At 40.4% G+C, this 19,833-nt stretch overlaps 2 protein-coding genes across 4 annotated transcripts; both read right to left on the bottom strand.

The window, feature by feature from the left end:
* Nucleotides 1–464: 464 nt before the first annotated feature.
* On the bottom strand, nucleotides 465–9,486 carry LOC119725517 (annexin-B12-like). 2 transcript variants are annotated; one of them, XM_038196933.1, is made up of 12 exons: nucleotides 9,208–9,486; nucleotides 8,050–8,249; nucleotides 6,552–6,639; nucleotides 5,659–5,753; nucleotides 5,399–5,512; nucleotides 4,867–4,957; nucleotides 4,253–4,332; nucleotides 3,789–3,857; nucleotides 3,144–3,245; nucleotides 2,743–2,818; nucleotides 2,300–2,412; nucleotides 465–1,468 (listed from the first exon to the last, which is right to left on the bottom strand). In XM_038196933.1, exons 2-12 carry the CDS (start codon nucleotides 8,206–8,208, stop codon nucleotides 1,349–1,351), a joined length of 1,107 nt encoding a protein of 368 aa, XP_038052861.1. In that variant the 5' UTR covers nucleotides 8,209–8,249; nucleotides 9,208–9,486; the 3' UTR covers nucleotides 465–1,348. The 2 variants fall into 2 exon arrangements, with proteins under 2 accessions (XP_038052861.1, XP_038052862.1); XM_038196934.1 differs by having other exon boundaries at nucleotides 8,050–8,230.
* A 2,183-nt stretch (nucleotides 9,487–11,669) lies between these two features.
* On the bottom strand, nucleotides 11,670–19,734 carry LOC119725516 (opioid growth factor receptor-like). 2 transcript variants are annotated; one of them, XM_038196930.1, is made up of 8 exons: nucleotides 19,642–19,734; nucleotides 18,433–19,149; nucleotides 17,392–17,490; nucleotides 15,574–15,646; nucleotides 14,880–14,958; nucleotides 13,398–13,464; nucleotides 12,493–12,641; nucleotides 11,670–12,163 (listed from the first exon to the last, which is right to left on the bottom strand). In XM_038196930.1, exons 2-8 carry the CDS (start codon nucleotides 19,051–19,053, stop codon nucleotides 11,926–11,928), a joined length of 1,326 nt encoding a protein of 441 aa, XP_038052858.1. In that variant the 5' UTR covers nucleotides 19,054–19,149; nucleotides 19,642–19,734; the 3' UTR covers nucleotides 11,670–11,925. The 2 variants fall into 2 exon arrangements, with proteins under 2 accessions (XP_038052858.1, XP_038052859.1); XM_038196931.1 differs by lacking the exon at nucleotides 19,642–19,734 and adding an exon at nucleotides 19,609–19,630.
* Nucleotides 19,735–19,833: the final 99 nt, after the last annotated feature.

Here is a 19,833-nt window from a genome sequence, read left to right as displayed (position 1 = left end):
CTGAAACCTCATTGTTGCAGCTATTTAATTAAACACCAACGGTTGCCACAATTTTGGATATTTTGAAGTCGTAAGTTTTCTTTTCTCTGGTGATTTGCTGTGTAAGTGAATGGCAGTAAGCCAGTGCGCAAACTTTTCTCAAAAATATGTACAACTATAAGTACATTTTTGGGTTCACCATTTGAACAGGAAACCCCTACACTATAAAAGTGTCTTCCTGAAATGGCATCACAGCAATAGCGCCTTCAGTGCATGGAATTTAAAACAAAATATTTAAAGAAGTGCATTTTTAAAATAAAATTTACCAAAAAGGGATGTCAAATATTTGTCATACAAAAGAGGAGTAGCAAATTGCACAAAATATGTCCCTCAGAAAAATTTACTTCATGGACCCGGCGTTAACATTGTGCATCGCTAATTAGTCGTCCTAATTAGTAAGTAATAAAACAGCCTTATACACTGGGTCAGAAATCAAATTCCATAACGCGTATTTAATGTTTTATTATCTTTGTAAGTTGTCTTTACATATAGCAAAACTTCAGCAGACTTGAAAAATAAATGGCTATACTGAGAAAAGTTACAAGATGACAGCCTCTAGCGAGTTATTTACAATAAAAATACCTTTATAATTCATAAAAGAAATTTACCTAATAACAAGTACAAAAGAATTTTGTTTGAATAGGCAAAAAATTACTGAACAGTCTAGGACGAAGTAGGTCTATACACACGCCTGCACTGCACTAAAACAAGCATTGATAATGGCAGAAGAATACCCACAATCCGTCACGTTTCCTTTGCTGTGAGCGAATTACAGTTGCACTATTCAAAATGGCGTCCATAATGCCGAAAGACCTTTTTTATCACATAAACTGGTTTTGTGAACACTAATGGCAACTGCATTTGGAATATCAACTTTAATTTAGCATATATTTTGATGAGTTGCTATCGAATTGATTGTACTTATAATTGACTCTGTTATATTTGAATTTGATACAGAAAATATAATCAAAAACAATAAGAACATCAACTAATATCAAGTAATTAAAAAAACTGCACGACAAAGCACTCTGCATGATTATTACTAATTAGTATTATTAATTGGGTTAATTATCAACAGTTAGCAGCTCAAAGGCTGAATTGCACAGTCATTTACAAGAAAAAGGTAAATTGAATTAAAAACATACACAATTCAAGAGAAATTCTGGACGGAATCTGAAATGGTTGATATACTTTAGCCCATAAGAGTTTTTATAATACGCACACAAAGTGACAAGAGAAGGAACAATATCATATATTTACAAATTGAAAATGTAATTGTCGTATGTTGGGGAAGGGCGAGGCTCCTTATTTAATTGATGAGAGCTAGTAAGACCGTCTTGTAGTTACCGGAGCAATCATCTCGTATCATGTTACCGAGAGTCTTGCCGAACTTGTTCTTGAAAGCCTCCTTGATCTCAAGCATGTCGGTCTGAAAGAAGAGAAAATGGAAAACAGAATGAAAGTTGTGCTTGGAAAGTTTATGACGTGGCCGCGCAAGAATAAAAGTAGCTACTTTCTAGGTCACCGGCAATAGACTGATCCTTAGGCCCCGCCTCTCCCATGTCACTCTGCATGTTCTAGCTGCGCGTGTCAGACGCGCGTGGGCGCATGTCAGACACTAGTCACGCCTGTGATTGGTCAAAACGCCATTGGGCGGGGCTTAATGGATGATCGGTAGATTACAACTACATGGACAAATGCAGACAAATAGACGTCGCGTTGTAGCTCCGGATGCTCCGCTCCAGCCTCGACCTTTTCAGCTGAAGAGCGGGGGCTAAGAGCGCCACCAAGCGTTTGGTAAGCCTCTCAGCAACTAATTGATGTTGACGTTATTCATAATCATCCTGCATTTTCACCCTCTCTTCATTGTTTACATGCAGCACCGCACGCTAAAATACGGCCATTAACGGGAAAACCTTAACAACCGGCGAATCAGTGTGCAAATGGAAAAATGATTCGAGCACAGCATCATACGAACTGCAAATAATTATGTCTCTACTACCTCTTGGCGGCGCACTAGGCCTAATCCATTGACGAATGAGAGCGCAATTTTTGGGGTATTAAACAAAAAAAAACATTTTGACAATTTTTAGATTTAAGTACAGGTACTAAAGGCATGCCCCAATAAACGGAACTTCTCTATTAGTGTACACAGAAACTATAATGTCGTTGCAGCGCCCTCTTTCGACCTAAGGCTTGTCGACGTCCTTGTGTATGAAGCATCTCGTTTAGGGATAGTCTGGTAAAAAAAAAAACTTACCTCACAGTGGCTGATAACGAGCCTCTGAAGCGCCTCGTCGTCCGTGCCTAGACCGCTCAGACTGCTGTACAGCTTGGTGGCGAAATACTCGGCTCTGTCTCGCGCAAAGGCAACTGAAGGGGAAACGCAAAAACAAAATGGATAATTACGATAGCCTAATTGGTGGATGTAAAGGCCAAATGATAGATATTCGTAAGAAGAAATATAATTTTAGCAAGAAGCACTTAACAAGAAAACCACACGGGCCTGTGTTTTCGATACAATGCTACATGTACTGAATGTGCTATCTATTATAATACCAAGGATACCACCAAAATGTATCCATAATTTCACTTCAATATCTTTGCACCATTTTGGTATTTTAGTTTTGGATTGTAGTGCGGTTTCAAACTATAAAATGAACCTTATAGAATATGGATAAGCTCGTGATTTGCCCTGCTTACCAAGTTTCTTCAACCCAAAGAGAATATCTCCCGAGAATTCGTTTTCCAGTGCTTCTTCTATTGTCTTGCCGTACAGCTAACGAGAAAAACAAGTTCAGATTACTTAACATTAATTTACATGCACGGTTAACATTTCAATTTTTCACCAGCATTATCTTCGTCAGGGATCATTTTGGCAGAAGAGGCTTGTCTCACGATTTCGCTATTTCAGTCGTTGATTGTCGATCACATCATCGTCGCAACCATAATATCAAAAGTTTTAACTTCTATCGTAGTGTCGGAACGTTCTTGATGCTGTGATGTCAGGTGGTCCAAAACGGCCAATGGCTACGGCTGTTCACCGTACTGTACCGATGGCAAAAAGGCAATGCCGCAGCCACGAAATGCCCTATATCATATACCTTTTTGTAAGAGTCGCAGACACAACCCAGTTGGTCCCAGCTCCTCGAGGTGAAGATGTCTATAAATAGATCATCCCACGTTCCGATTCTGTCCTCGCCTTCCTGTAGTTTGAACAAAAAACAAATGAATTCACCCTAAATTGACCTATGTCGCATTACGCCGATTGGGCCTACGTACACCTAATGGCAAGTTGAGAAGTATCATTGTGTACTTCATTTTTCAGTAATACCTTTTAAACTGATTGACAAGTAGGAGGCTCGATATTGTCGATTTGTAGAGTAGGCTTAAATTAATTCATGTATCATAGCGTCACTCGTAATATGTTTCGACTGCTCTCTTTGAGTAGCAGTCCCCCCAAAAATGTGGTTCATCAGGACGTTGTCAATATCTCTCCTGGATGGGATGACAGTCCATCGCAGGTTATCCCCATCTACAGGTTCCCATTTAAACTCCTTGGTGAAGAAGGGTATGTTGGGGTGAAGTGGCTTGCCAAAGGACACAACATATGGACAGCATCTGGATTCGAACCCCTTACATACCGAGTCACAAACAATAACCAATTGCCCTAACTCCCCCACACAAATTACTGGTCATTGACATTTGACATAATGCTGACTAGTCTGGCACTTTCGCAAATCAATCACCTGATACAGAGTCTTGGCATCGGCATCGGCAAAGGACGCCACCAGGACGTGGGGAGCATCCCTGTTGCCCTGCAAAAATAACCAGCCAATCAAATGGACGAAAGTCAGTGACGTCAGGCATAAAGCTGCCATTCAGGAATGCAAAACAATCAAAACAAACACTCGGGTTCGAAGTCGTGCCAATAATAGACAATATAGGTACCACATGATTTCATCAGACACCAAATTGAAATGGTAACAAGAAATCACATACATGTAGTTCCATTCACAGAAAGACTATAGTAAGACAGTACACTAGCGCTGAGTTCAATAACAAAAAAAAGCGTCTATTTTGTTCAATAAATAAGCGTCTATCTTGGCAGGGCACCATTTTTTACAAAACTTTTTGATCAAAGAATAATTGTACAAAATTAATTAATTAATCTGCGATGATTTTTAAAATGTGAAAAAGAGCAAGGTTGCACCTCCATTAACTTGAGACAGAGTTTCTCAAAGTTGCCGCTGGTGTCGCCCTTGATGTCCTCGGATAACTGCCTCTGGTATCCTAGCAAAAAGAAAAATCAGTTTCATTAAATTTTATCGATACATGTTTGTATATGTTCTGCTTTTTTTGATATTGATACGGGAGGGGAGTAGAGTCAGGGGACTGGCGCTTGTTAGTTGCTCCTCAACTGAGTTATTTTGACCCAAATTTAAGAAAACTTATGCGGTCTTCAACCAAACGAAAAAGAAACTGGGTCTTCATAAAATTGTGGTGTCCTTTTAACCACGATTAATATATATTTCAACATAAAGACAAACAAGTTAATGCTAGCTACACAACCGCTTAGACATTATGTTGATTAGAGCGGGGACTTGTTAAATGTCCCAGGACGCTTTCTAAGACATTGCAACAATTTTGTTTTTAATGAAATCGACCCTTTTGTTATTGAGTACATGGTTTGTCGATCAGTTGTTTTAAAAATGATTAGTTTTTTTGCAAACCATTTGCTTTTTCAAATATTTTCTGATCCCTATTTTGGTTCATACAAGCTCGTCGCAGTGTACATGTAGGCCTAATAGCATCTATCCAGCTTACTGTTCAGGTATTCTTTCTGTATCGCCTGGAGTTCCTCTTTGCTTCGGAAACTTAAAATCTCAATCAACGCGTCGTCATCCGTCCCAAGTCCCTACAAAACCAAAAGAAATTCTAATCATTAAAGACACCGGAAAACTAGCTAGAAATGCAGTTGAGTTACATGTATTTATAATCCACTTTGTCTTTTAAATGGACCCTGATATGCGTCGTCGAAAATAATGACCACGCATCATTCTCCCCAAGTGACTCACTCCCGAATATGGTAACATTTTTCGAAAGATTACAAAATATAACAAGTTTTGCGCCATCTCACTGAAATACACAGCAAAATATTTGGAATATTTCATTTTGGAGTTTTTTTGCCAATATGTAAAGCACTGCAGCTCCATCGAAAGACTACATATTTAAGGAGTCCAAAAATAATCCTCCAAACTTAACTGATGACTAATTTCAAGTTTGAAAACTAGTTTATATGAGTACTTTTCCTAAAATGATTATATTTGTGTTAATGAGAAAATATGAATTGACGTACATCCATTGTTTCGTGCAGCAGCCAGGCGTCGTACTGGGGCCCTGCCTCCATCAGTTTCTCCACTACGCTTTCATAATCGCCACTGACCTCTGATTTAATTTCTTTTAGGAGATCCTGAGAAAAGACATAGAAAAAAAAGAGATCACAAGTCGAAAAAAGAACTCCAACTTACAGACTTATGTTATCGAATGATGGTTGGGATGACGTCATTGGGGTGGGGCGGAGTCAAGTCTTAGAATTGCATCATGGGTAGAACTGACCTTGCCGTATTTCTGTTGGTACGCCTCGGCAATAAGTTGTCTCTGGCAACGGTCGCATGACGTCAGCACGTCAATCAAGAGATTGTCTTTAGTTCCTGAAAGGTTTTTGAAGGTCAAAAATTAATATCATGTTTGGTGTTTTTTTTTTACAGTCGGAAACAAATTCTTGACAATTCAATCTCGACGGGTTATATAAATGATGTATTTCGGGATTGTAGATGATACGATTGGTCCATTTTTATTTTACCTTTTAAAATGGAGGATCGGTTTGGTTTGGTTTATTGTTCCGATCCACATCATCAGACATAATTCTGAAGACTTTTATTTGAAGGTACAGTGGTGAAAATAAGACAAATAGGCGGCATAATCATTGATTTAGATGAATTTTGAAGAAGGAATCCGAACGAACAGTGTCAGTAATGAGTGCATGTAAAGACATAATTCATCACAAGCTAGGAAGCCATTTTCAATCATGTTCCCTGAATCTATTTTATAAATTGTAAATTATTGAACGGTGTGGTGCCAGACTATCATAATGATTGGAGTGCAGCAAAACCTCACTTTCAATGTTGTTTTTCAACTTGGCTTTAAACTTAGGATATGTTTTATCATTCAATCATGAATTATTCATCAGAGCAGACTGGTTTTTATTTGTAATGAACCTTTATTTCATTGCTTTCATTCCTACTATCAAGTTCCAAAAATGAAGAGTTTACCTCGCTTTTCAGTAAATATGGCCGACTCTTGAGTAAAATCTATTGGTGGAAAGGATTTACTCATCAACCAAAGTTTTTTTCCTGTAGGTCTTCGTAAACTCTCCGTTGATTTATTGTTAAGAGAGGTAGGCCGTATACAGTGCACTTTAATTTATTTATTTAAAGCTTATTTCTTACCTGTTCCTTGCATGGCTATCTTCAGATTCTCCGCTTCCTTGGAGGGTTCGAAGTTGGGCTTGGGTCGGACGGTCCCGTGATAAATGGCCTGAAATCAAAATAAACGCCACACCTAAATAATGAAGTGGGTGGTGGTTTTGTTTTCTTTGGGGGGGGGGGGGGCTTCGGCGTTGTCTCGTGAAGGAAAGGGCGAAAGGGAACAGGTAAAGATATATAAATTTGCCTCTTAAGAAAATCTATTTAAGATCGCCTCTTAAGAAGATCTTGTTAAGATCGGAACGTCAGCTCAGGCCGCTTTAATTTTTAGATTTGAATATTTCAGGTCAATCCAGTCAGAAATCAGTTTGCAGCAGTCTTGTTTATTTTCATATTTAAGTAATGGTGAGGTGGTTATGAGAAGAGACAATGAATCATCGCTTGACGTTTCGACTTGCAGTGTGCCGTGATCTTCTTTAATTGACCACGCCCTCCAAACAATAAGGCCTACAACCGGGACGGTTTTTGTTGTTGGATTTCCCCTTTTTTTGTCTTTTTTTTTTTTAAATTTTACTTTTTAATAAGATAAAAACTCAGAGTAGACCTTCCTTTACTTTTACACAAAAAAAGATCGCTCACCACAATGTCGTTTCGCGAAACCAGTAAAATGGTGGAAAGTTCTCGATTGGGGGTAATTAAAAAGCCTTTAAATCTGGTATTATAGATTCTTTTCCAGATCCAGTTTTTATCGGTTCGTTACTTTTGATGTTTGATTTTCCACAAGCTAAATAGACCTACTACAATGACATTATTGCAACCGTTAATATAGCAGCTCCACAATGTCGCCACAAAAAGTAAGTCGCATATTCTACACTTCAGTCATCAACCCCTTAGGCCAAAAAAAAGTCTCCGGTTTCTGGTATGCGCGCGCGTCGCCGTAGCCATGCGCGTCGGCAAAATGAAAAAGTTTTTTTTTTCTATGAAAGATGATGTGTCAAAACCGCCAAACTCACTGGTTTGACTGGAATCCTGCTGCTGCAAAATTTTAACGTGTTTTTAGATTGGGTTATGGTCGAGAACTTAGCTTTATGTGGCCTCTCTGGACTCCCATATATTTGCACTAAGTTTAGTCGGGCGCCATTTGCAGTCATCAGCCGACATTTGAAGCAAAAAAATCAGGTAAAAAAAAAAAAAAGCCGCGTCGCTGCACCACTTTTTGGGCAAGCTCCATACCAGAAACCGGAGACTTTTTTTGGCCTTATCACTTAAAATTCTAAAAAAAAAAAAAAAAAAAAGTTATTTGTTATAAAAAAACCTATTATTTGTTTCATAGTCTCAGTGCGATTTGAAATCCCCCCCCCCCTGTAAATTAAAATTCTACTTATCACATCATATTCTTGTCATAAGTTTATTCGTCTTTAAAGAAAGGCGAATTGTTATTGTAATTCGGGGTTGAGCGCGGTTAAGTTGTCTGAGGGAAATACATGCAGGAAAAAAAGTAAATAATTAAGGCGACACTTACCGGCGCCCCTGCGGGAGCATACAGCTGTCGGACCACCTGTGTGGGTCCCCGTCTGCCTATATCTGTGTCCGTATTCGTCACATTGCCGGTGCGTCCCTTGGGCGGTTGACCGTTAGCTCTAGCCGCCGGTTGCGCCGACGACGAACTGCCTGATCCCATGTTAGTCTCTTGAATCCGATTCCTATTGAATGGTTATTTAACTTTTACCGTAAAAGTAAAAGTAAAGGTAAAAGTAAAGGTAAAAGTAAAAGTAAAAGTAAAAGTAAAGGTCAAAGTAAAGGTAAAACGCATTTAGAAAACACTTTTTCCATGCAGTCGATCATAACCTCTCGATAAGGGATTGTATTTGTAGCAAATATTTATTCCCATTCAAAAATACGATTTCGGTCAAAATTCCATTTCTATAAATACGATTTTAGTTGTATTATGGCCTACATTAAACTCTTTCGTCCACAAGAGTTTAAAAAGGGTCATAGGAATGTATGTGAATCGTTTATATAGTGCCGGAAGGGATGCTAGTTGTAATATGACTAGGCCTACCACATCCATGGATACAGTGTGATAGCATCGTGGGATAGGATAATAACGATTATTTTAATCCCAAAAGGGCCGGGCGGAATCCGCCCCCCATACGTCAGTTCCGCGATGCCCTTGAAAAAGATTTCGCGACTGAGCTGTTCTGACCTTTTAGCCTCGAGTCTTGACGCATCTTTTGGTACCAAAACCATAAAATTCGGACCACGAAATTAAAAATCCGTGAAATACATAGTGTATACATAATATACAGAGAGCATGCAGATTTACCATATTGGTGCATATGAATAATGCCCATAATTCCAAAACTCTTTGACCTATAATCATGAAAATTTCTTGGGTATGTTCATGTTAAGTTGTTCTATGCATTTACCGAGTTTCATACTTTTTCGTCACTCGATGGCCGAGATCTTGCCCCACCCCCCGGCTGTGAGATGGTCAAAACATGGTCAAAATAATCCGGCCATTTTAGAGTTAAACATAATGTATACGGGTGTTTGCTACTGTAGGGCTTAAATGTACCCAAAAAGTTCCGTCAACAAGAATCAAATGTTGAAATATATGTATATAACGTATCACTGGCACTTTACTGGAATACGGATGAATGAGGACGATCGTACTCACCGTGGCTTGACACTAGGGTGCTTAAAGCTGTCGGTTCTTCTGCAGTTATCAAGTTGGAATTGTTGTACGAGACTCGAGAGTATTTTTCTTGCCCAAAATAGTGTCTCTACGCCGTGGACAACCTACTAGTCATCAATGGTACTATGCATGTGTTTACCGTTGCGATTTATGCTTCAGGTTCCACATGTTTACTTGTTAAATACTCAACTGTTTTATGTCCGCACATTTGCTGTCAACAATATAATTATGATCAAAACAAATGGTGTAAAACCTACAGCCAAAAGGCCTTTGTGATTGATATCAGTACCGATGCAGTTGTTTGATACATGATATCATCTTTGGTATCGTTTGGGCGTGCACTTACAAATGAAGGATGGGCATAAAAAAGATGCACACGGAACAGTCGTCGTTGAATGTTACAGTTGATTGCACCCATTCTCTGTACGTGTGCGGCAATGGGTTTGTGTGCAGTGGATACCAGGCAACCATAATCCGTATACAAACGGATGCCATGCGAACAACGTCAACTGAGGTATACATTTGTACGTCCTCGGCTAGACTCGTTACAAGTCGCCTTTTAAGCAAGTCAGCCGGTCAGTGAGTCATTCGGTGAGATAGGTACAGCTAGACTAGAGGCCAGTATGTTCACTTTTCCCTTACGTTTTTTTTGGCATAAAGATGAAGGCAAGACACATTTTTTTTCTCATCAGAAATAATAACCTCATATTAAATTTATTTTTTAACAATATGACCGACAATCAATGAACAGAGTTTGTTTTATCATTTTTCAACAATGAATAAAATTTCCAAACACGCTACATGTATATAATTTGCTACCATTGAAGGTAATATACAACATACATTTTCTGTTGCTGTAATTTTCAGAAATGAATGGATTTGGGGGTTAGTATTTTATAGCAAACATTCGACCTGTTTAAAGTTTTGTGTTTATAAATGCTGGACAGAACAAGAAAAAAAAGCATGTTCTTGTAGTCTGGTTCCCTGACCATAATTCAGACAAAACAGAGGGATTTATAGACGTCTGACAAGTTTCAGGTCAGGAAACCAGACTAGCTGGCTTGCACCTGTTCACAGAAGTGAGACTGATTGCAAACAAAATGTGCACTAACTAAATTTGGTAAATTGGGGGCAGTATTTGCAAAAAAAGTAAGTTTTTTCCAACGATAGTCGGCCGACCACCGTTGGAAATTGATACAAAAATTCCACTTTTCTTGAAAATGGCAGCACACCAGGTGCCATGATTTCACAGGATGCTTGAGACTATTATTCACTTACAGTCAAGTAAGGTATTTCATAATAATACGGTATTTGTGTTTAGTTTTTTGATGTTTGCAAATGTATATTACCTCTAAACGCGAAGAAACAATATTGGCAAGAAAAAAATCAGTAATTTTACAAATTTACAATTTGATAGACAGAAACACAGGAAAGTTTTTAAAGGAATGTCAAATATAAATTCTAAAATACAGTTCTGAATATTTCAGTGACTTTTCTGTTAAATATTTGCATACAATTCATCATTTTCGAATAATAATTATTATATCACAAGTTTTGATCTCAATCCCAAAAAATCTATTAATATTTTGAGCTCAGCTGCAAATTAGAGTACATTTAATGACACTCTTGTGATAAAATTTACTTTAAAATAAAAAAGTTTTTGGATACTTTAATATTTGGTTTTACTCGTGACTGAAGTAATTTTAAATTAAAAGCCAAATTTACATTCACTGAAATGCACAAATCTATCAATAATTTCATATTTATTCTCAGAAGAGGGTTTTAATCAATCAACTTACGGAAAAACTCTTCTTCTGTCCCGAATATACAAAACATTTCAATATTCAATTATCAACCGAGTATTCCAATAGCTTTTTTTTTCGGATTGAATATTCAAAACGAGTAACTCGTGATACAGTCCCAACCTTCCTGTTACTCCCTGTACTGCCCCAAACCGCCCTGCCTGTTACTCCCTGTACTGCCCCAAACTGCCCGCCTGTTACTCCCTGTACTGCCCCAAATCGCTCTGCCTGTTACTCCCTGTACTGCCCCAAACCGCCAATAGCTTTTTTTTTCGGATTGAATATTCAAAACGAGTAACTCGTGATACAGTCCCAACCTTCCTGTTACTCCCTGTACTGCCCCAAACCGCCCTGCCTGTTACTCCCTACACTGCCTAAATCGCCCTGCCTGTTACTCCCTGCACTGCCCCAAACTGCCCTGCCTGTTACTCCCTGCACTGCCTAAATCGCCCTGCCTGTTACTCCCTGCACTGCCCCAAACTGCCCTGCCTGTTACTCCCTGTACTGCCCCAAACTGCCCTGCCTGTTACTCCCTGTACTGCCCCAAACTGCCTTGCCTGTTACTCCCTGTACTGCCCAAAACTGCCCTGCCTGTTACTCCCTGTACTGCCCCAAACTGCCCTGCCTGTTACTCCCTGTACTGCCCCAAACCACCCTGCCTGTAACTCCCTGTACTGCCCCAAACTGCCCTGCCTGTTATTCCCTTTACTGCCCAAAATCTCTCTGCCTGTTACTCCCTGTACTTCCCAAAACCGCCTTGCCTGTTACTCACTGTAGCGCCCAAAACCGCTCACACACTCTGTGGTTTTATATGGATGTATCAGTGAATAAACACAATGTAATACAATGTAGTACAAATGCTAATAGGTATACGATGATTCTATCTATGTATCTCAATTCAATGCTTGCTTTCTGCGAGCAGGTTATCTGCGTAAGTCTGTATCCACTTTCGTTGCTTGTCATCTCTCAGCGTGTGTATCCAGTAGTGTAGGCAACTCCTCTCGGCGTTGGCTAGCGTCCGCTCCACGATCGCCTCGTGGAGAACAAACTTCAGGAAGGGAAGCTTCAGATGTTCATGGCCGAGCTCTCCCAACGACTTGAGAATCCGGGTGATCCGGAGGTAGTTGTGGGACGACCTGTGTTCAGTTGAAAAAAAATTCACAAATTAATAAGTGTTTTTGGGCTATTTACACATGACCAGCGGCGGGATTTGAACCCCTGACACTCTGATCATGAGTCACAAACCCTAACCACTAGGCCACATTCTCTCCTGGGGGTCTCCTCCAACTCTCCCTCTCTCACCATAGAGGGGGTGCTTGTGCACGAAGTGTATACATATATTTGCCGTTTTTTAAACCTAGTATTCACTTCAACTTTTGCTCGACATCCCAAAAATTGGGTCCCTTTTATCCATGAAACCGGTCGACTGAATGAGAGATACTTCTGAACTTTTTTATTGGCTGACCTGTTGAGATTACGGAACCTCTCCTTCCAGTTGTCCCCTCGTACGATCTCCCCCGTTCCTCTGTCTTTGAGATGCATGCCCCAGAAATGAAGCATCAACTCGTAGGATTTGACGACGCGATCCCTGCACTTCGGATCCTTACATATCCTCTGACAACAAAAATTAACATATTAAAAACATTTTGCCAACGGTTCTTGACGGCCAGCCTAGAATTCCCTTTGTACCTTTCTCACTGACTGGCTGGCTGACTCCCCGACTCCCCCACAGACTGATTGACAAATAATTGTACTACAGCTGGGCAGTGCTATTGTATAGGAGTACCCTGTAACATCAATGAGTGGGCTACATTTTGCCCATCGTATAGACCAGTGAAGCGTTGTGGCCTAGTGGTTGGTCTGGAGCATTGAATGTGTGGTCTGCGGGTAATTCTGCAGGTTGTGGGTTCCAGTCCAACCCGGGGTCATGGTGCCTGTGCTCTTGAGCAAGGCGCTTTGTCACTCATTGCTTCTCTCCACCCAGGAGTAAATGGGTACCTGTGAGGGCAGTGTTGGTGACTGTGAGAGGTTGATTATGACCAAGAGCGCCGAAATGGCTGCCTACTGGCAGAGTATTCTCCCTAGGGATTTGAGAAGGTTTTATCAGGCGCGTTTGTCCGTTGAAATCAATTGAATAGATTTGTGTGCGCTCTGGGACCTGCTTTACTAGGCTTGCATATTACAAATTTTTTTTGTTGAAAAATCCATAAATCACACTTTTTTGTGTAGGTACTCATATAAACAAAAGCAGGGTAGCAAACAGGGACGGTGAAGAAATTTGGCAGGGTGGGCCGCCCTCCAAAAATACCCTCACGGAGAACAACTATTGCTTGAAGATTATGTAGGAGAATGAAAGCTGACTGAACGTACCTCTGCCTCATGCAACTGAAGCTCCTGGGCCTGCCAGTTCATTCCCATCTCTCGGATGGGAAACAACCTGATGAAAAGCCAAAATAAAAAGCATATTTTGTTTAACTTGCAGGGTAGGGGTGACCACAAATTTGTATCCTTGTGGAGACACACACAATAGGGAACAAAACATTGTAAAGGTCTCCACAGGGCAAGTTCTATAGCTGAATAGGTCTCCACAAGGTTTTCACGAAATAGATATATGGGTTTTACTCAAAAACTAGGAATTTCCAAGGTGGGTTGATTTGTCGCCAATGGAAGAGTTTTAGAAAAGGGATGTTAAGTCCAAATTTCAGCCAAGGAAACTAATTCTGGTTAAAATAAGAGCATTTTGAAACTTCACTTTCAAAATTGAACACTTTACTACAGTACATGAGAACAAAGAAATGTCTCCACAAGGATACAAATTTGAGAATATGTGTGGGGTGGGGTGTGTGGAAGGGTGGTGTAAGGGAGGCACGTGGTAGCACAAGAAGTAGTCAATTTAGGGCGGGAGGGTGGGTTTGGTCAATTTCGACAAGCTAGGGTTTTTGGACACTGCAGAGTTAGGTTGAACACAGTGGGCTAGCCCCATCCTTTCATGTGACCTGGGTTCGAATCCGACCCAGGCCAAGACAGAGATTTTTTTTCTCTAGTTCCTGCCTGATTTCAGGGGTCATCCCTGAACTAACTTTCCAGACTTTCCTTTCAACTTTGCAAACTGAAAAACTTGTGATCACCTCTTTATTGTTGCCTGTTCACGGTTGAGAAATGCACGATTTCTGCTCTGATCATTCTTGGCTTTTCGAATTTATAGATTTTTGAACCAATTGTTAAAGGGAATGTACAACATTTGCTTTTGCTGCAATTTTCAGAAATAAATGGATTTGGAGGATTAGTATGTAATAGCAAATATTGTTAAAATGACTTTTTTTTTCACGTTTGGGCTTGTAGATGCTGGAAAAACCAAGAAAACCAATCATGTTCTTGCAGTCTGGTTCCCTGACCCCACTTAAGATGAAACGGAGCAATTAATAGACTTTGGGGAATTGTAAGGTCAGAGAATCAGTCTAGCAGACTTGTACCTCTTCACAGGTGTGTAATCAATTGCAAAGAAAATGCGGAATAACTAATTATGAAAAATTCGGAGCAATCTTTGAAAATTAGCGAGTTTTCTCCAACACTGGTCGGCCTACCAGCTTTGGAAAAATACCATTTTTCTTGAAAATGTCAGTACACCAGGGGCTACGATTTTACAGGATGCTTTAGACAGTCATTCCCTAACAATTCAGTAAGGTATTTCACGATAATTTGATCATTTCGTTTTGTGATGTTTGCAAATGTTGTATCGTCCCTTTAACAAAATGTCAACTTCTCCATTGTTCATTGTTAGCTTTTTTTCACAGACTTGTGAAAACTTGTGAAAAAAAATAAGTCCTTTTTGTGAGGGAATTATTAACTTACCACTGAATGTATCCATGGTGTTCCTCTAGTAGGCTATAATCCATGTACCAATGCTTGTGCATTGTATCAATATAGGCACCTGCAAAAGATATTGAAAAAAAAATAAGTTATTTTGATATGTTGCTCCAAACAAAACTTAATAAAGGCCAGAAATTCTTTTAAAACTCATGTCTCATGAAATCACATGAAACAAGCGGTGTCTGACTACCAGGACCAACAAATATGATTCTGTAGTCGAGTGTTATTCATAGTAAAATATCAGCTACGTGTACAATGAGTGTATTAAGAGGAATCCCAATTTGATAATTTTTTTTTTTTTTATTAACCCTCCTACGTCAAAACGTACATTCTGTGCCAAGTTGTCCTTGCAGTCAAAATCAATCAAGTGACTGTTTCCAACAGTTGAGAGCTCCCAGCCTACATAAAGCAGGATTGACTGGCTGGGACTGTTTATGCAACTTGATACAGCCATGCTATGACTGTCAGTGATTGATAAGCCAGCTGTGCCTACCAGTCGCCTGCTTTTGTCGGTTGACTGAATTTGACTAGTCAGAGTGCTTGCTTGAAATATGATCTGACTGTTGGTGACTAGCCTGTGTGAAAGGCATGGCAGGGGAAGGGGATGGATTTTTTGACTGTCTCTGACTGTTCAAACAGCAAGAGGGTTAATAAATAAATGTTTAAAAAAAAATACCTCTGGGCTTAGACTCAATCTCGTTGTTGTAGAACTTCCAGTTGTCATTCAGGCTCTTGTTGTCCCTCTTGTTCTGAGCAGAAAAGGAAAAGAATGACATTCTAAGTTACAATTTGATTATTAAACCCTTTTTTTTAAAGTTCTGGCAGGATCTTCTACATGTCACTTGGTGGTCGGTCGGGCAGTCGGTTCCTGACAATTGACCAAAAATATTAGACCAGCACCCGATTTCACGAAGCGCTGCGTCGCAACTCGAGTTACGACGTGTAACACGTCGCAACTCGCGTTAAGACGTGTAAGTTAAGACGTGTCTAGTGGTCGTCGCAAAATAAGAAGAGTCATTTCTAAGCCAGTTTTATGCCATAAACATAACGTGGTTAACGAGATTATAATACCGAGGCAATGTGTGTAAAGTTGTAAATAGAAAATTCATTGAATAATTATGAATTAGACCGGGATATGAGAATTGAAATTTCAAAGTAGCTATACAGTCCAATGAGAGCTTGTTTTCCTTCGATATTGCATCGCACGCCCGCCGTTTTGTTTTACGCTTTAACCAATTTCAAGCTGAAATCCGACGACTCTTTGTTGAAAATCAGACGACTATTTACTGTACGCTGACTAAATACATAAAACAGTCACTGAGTTGTGCTATAAATACACCAACGACGCGTCGCACTTACGACGTGTTTCGTGAAATGGATCGCAGCTGCGACGCATCGTAGAGATACGACGCGTCGCAGCGCTGCGATGCATCGTAAGTTACGAAGAGTTTGATGAAATCGGGTGCAAATGCCATGTCTTGGTCATATAAATGCACTGTTGCCAAAACTTTTCGGAAGGCTAACTTTATTTCGATGGATGAGCATTCGCATCTATTTTGCAAATGAGGTGAAACATTCCCAAACTTGGCCATAGCGTCATTGTGCACTCCCAATTGTTGAGTTAATGAAGCATAAAGCTTCTATTTGTTTCATTTGATGTAAACAAATGCATACATCATGAGCCCTACGTGTTGTAAACGTTAATTCCTTACTGCTTGAATCCGTCCTGTATCCTACAAAATCCATCAAAGTGACGGGATATTCTTTGTACTTCAAACTTTCCAGGAATATCACGTCCGAGGCGTGGCCTCCGTGCACAAGCACCCCCTCAACGGCAAGGAAGGGAGAGTTGACTTGGGGGAGACCAATCGGAATAGGCATGCGAATGCATTGCCGACGACGCCTTACGCTGACGCGAAATCGCAATGGCTTTGTGCACATAAAGGATTAATGGAAAGATTTCCATATACGAAGTTCACTCGACACCCTGTGTACAAACCCTATGAGAGTGGACTGAAAAATTCTAAGTGTTTTCTAAGAAAATGCTTGTATTTTCTCACTGCTCAAATTGACTTTGATGACATGAAATTGCTATCTGGGGGCTTGTAATGTTAGTCAATACAGAGGAAAATTAGTGAGCTTCGCATATGGAAATCTTGCCGGATTAATAACTGGCATGCAACTGGGAATTTAGAAAAAAAACGCAGAAACTCCAAACCGGAGATAACAGTGTTTTTCAACGTGTAATGGCATCCATGAGAAGTAAAAACAAAATGAGGAAATCAGCGGATCCGAGGAAAAATTGCATGCCTGTAAGTTAAGTGGTGCGTACTTCGTGCTATATGTGCGCGGACCGGTACGGACATGCAACCACGGAGCTCTCCGAAGTGGTAAAAAAAGCACCCTCTTTTGTTGGTGCAAGGAGCCCATACATTCCTCAGTCCAACACAATCCTCAAAAATTTCCAAAATGTTCAAAATTCTGTAAGACTTGCCGGATAGCGGTTGCGGTAGGCCTCTGTGTCCCGTGCACTCCATGCAGATGGCGACGTTGTGCGGGGTTGCTGCCTTTTCGGCGAACTAAATACTGATCCCTTTTAAAAGTAGAAAATTGTAGCATATCATACAAAAGTGTAACTTAAAGCTATAGTCCATCATTTGCAGCTATCCGAAAAGTAACTGGCGTAATTACTGTTGAAAAACAAACTTGGTTGAAAAATAGTAAGGGAACTAAACTCCCTGTGAAATTATTCTTTATGGCAAGCTGTCATTTTGAAGTAATCAACGAAAGAAGGCATTTCCAACGGTGATTCTTAAGAAGCACCGTAGGAAAATTTAAATTAGTAGTTCGTTTTGTTATTCAGCGCAGCGCGCACAAGTATTTGAACGACGCACACGCGCGTGCGGTTGCTATAATTCGTCGGATCAGTGCGCGACGCCGCGTATAGCTGCAATTCAAAACAATTCAAAACATGATTCAGTAACTTTTGATTTGAAATTGAGATCTTAGAATGCTGCTTTTCTCGGAATGTACAGCTGAAGCTTAGCTGAAACTTCATCAGGTTAGTTGTTCAGTATCCTTCATTAGATTTTGAACACTTTTGTTGCTTCAAACGAACAAAATGCACTAATTACAAATGATGGACTATAGCTTTAAACAGCTGATTTTATTTAATCACAACGGGAACTGCTGCATCAACTTTTAATTTTTTTACTGTTTTACCACTTGCTTGGATATCTTTCCACATAAAACAGTCAGCTCTGATAGGCCATTTTGACTGCTGCTTTTTGGCATTATTCGTTAAAAATGGTCAAGAAAATATAATAATGTATAAAAACTTCTGACACTTAAGTTCAAAAGGAGCTGTGGCAAGTCATCTGGCTTGTGTAGGCTCCTCTCAAATCCTATTCATGACTTCACTTCCAAGTCAAATGTTGGCCTTGTCAAAAGACTAGTTTCTGGGACTAAGGACTATCCAGAGGTCAAACAATTCTCCAATAAACCAGTTGCCGGCTGATCATTTGGGAATACTCACCAACCAGGTTTTTCTCGGCGTTACCGGCTGCGTATCCGTTGATGTGTCGCTCTCCGAATCGCTGATTGCATGATCACTCTTTCCCCGATCGTCGCTGCGATTTCTTCCCTCCTTTTTTGACCCATCACGGACCACGAGGCCACCACTTGTTCCTGGGAGGGAGGCCGGATCTGTAGCTTTCATCTTCGAAGACGTTGAAGTTGCAGCGCCTTGTTTCTGTCCTTTCTGCGATTTGGGCGTGGTTCCCTTTCCCGACGACAGTTTATTATTAGCGCTGGATCCATCTACAGAGTCGTGCTGGTCCCCGTTTTCAGCCGGTCCCGCCTCTGGAATGTTCGCCCTTCCGTGATTTCTTGTCAGTGTTGAAGTTGGACTCGGAGCTGGCCCTGCTGCATCCTGCCCCTTCGTGTCACCTCTGTCAGCTTTTTCCCTACCTGTGCCTTTCCCTTTCATGCCTTTGGCCTTGTCTTTGGCCGGGCCGAAAATATCGTCCAGTTTTGTTTGGCCCGAATCACTTGACTGGTTGCCTCCGACAAACTCCAGAGGCCCCTTCACCTTCTTGTTTCCTTTCTTATCCTGCTTGCTGGCTTGCTTTTCCGATCGTTTTCGCTTGGCCGGCATTGCTCTTTTGCGTCCGCGTCTCCTTTTCCGACTTCGACTTCGTTTATTGACTTGCGGATCCTCGTCACCCGTGCAGTACTCTACAAAACCGACACACTTGGAGTGCAAGAGTTGAAACGGACAAAGTAACAGATTACAAACAAGTTTAACACTCATCCTAACGTGTCCAAACAACGAACAGATACACTTCCAGATATACAGGCAGAATTTTAAAAGTAGTCGAAATGAAAGTGGCATTTTCAGTACAGCTACTAGCCTAGGCAAGGAGGACAATACTGAAATCGTTTTATGACAATGTCATCATTGAGAAGTAAAAACAGAAACACGGCTGCGAAACTCGGTTTCAAAAATAAGTTTTACTAGGGCTAACTTGAATGACTTGTGCAACTGCAAGTGCAACACCGAGTAACACACACACGTACACTAACCCGCCTATTATTTTTGGAATTGCATTGCACATTATGGATTTCCCCCTCTCCACTTCAAGTTCTAGTTATAAAAAAAGAAATCTATAAAATAGCCGATCATTGTAATACTAAGATACAAAAGTATTACAAACGAGCGGAATTCCCCTTTACAGTCCCTCACCTGATTTTGCTCCAATCAATTTTTATTTACAAATGAAGTGCCCCCTCAACGATCATGAATACATGATCAAAGATCGTATAATTTGTAATGAAGATCGGACAGTCCGCTGAAAAAAATGAAACAGGAAGTACTTGCCCATGGGAAAGGGCGCCACAAGCGTTGGATAGGTAAAAACCGAAGATTTTGCTCCTT

This window comes from Patiria miniata, unplaced genomic scaffold (assembly GCF_015706575.1).
Source record: "Patiria miniata isolate m_02_andy unplaced genomic scaffold, ASM1570657v1 HiC_scaffold_19, whole genome shotgun sequence".
Classification (NCBI taxonomy): domain Eukaryota; kingdom Metazoa; phylum Echinodermata; class Asteroidea; order Valvatida; family Asterinidae; genus Patiria; species Patiria miniata.
This window is presented reverse-complemented; position numbering and strand designations above follow the sequence as displayed.

Excerpts from the sequence above, each read along its gene's own strand:
- LOC119725517 (XM_038196933.1), bottom strand. The coding sequence starts at position 8,208 with ATGGGATCAGGCAGTTCGTCGTCGGCGCAACCGGCGGCTAGAGCTAAC. Across the intron at positions 4,958-5,398 it reads TGCTGCACGAAACAATGGAT|GGACTTGGGACGGATGACGA; the intron begins GTACGTCAATTC and ends TTGGTTTTGTAG. Across the intron at positions 2,413-2,742 it reads CTTTGGGTTGAAGAAACTTG|TTGCCTTTGCGCGAGACAGA; the intron begins GTAAGCAGGGCA and ends TTTCCCCTTCAG.
- LOC119725516 (XM_038196930.1), bottom strand. The coding sequence starts at position 19,053 with ATGCCGGCCAAGCGAAAACGATCGGAAAAGCAAGCCAGCAAGCAGGAT. Across the intron at positions 15,647-17,391 it reads CCTACCGCAACCGCTATCCG|AACAAGAGGGACAACAAGAG; the intron begins GCAAGTCTTACA and ends TTTTCTGCTCAG. Across the intron at positions 13,465-14,879 it reads CACCATGGATACATTCAGTG|GTTGTTTCCCATCCGAGAGA; the intron begins GTAAGTTAATAA and ends GCTTTTCATCAG.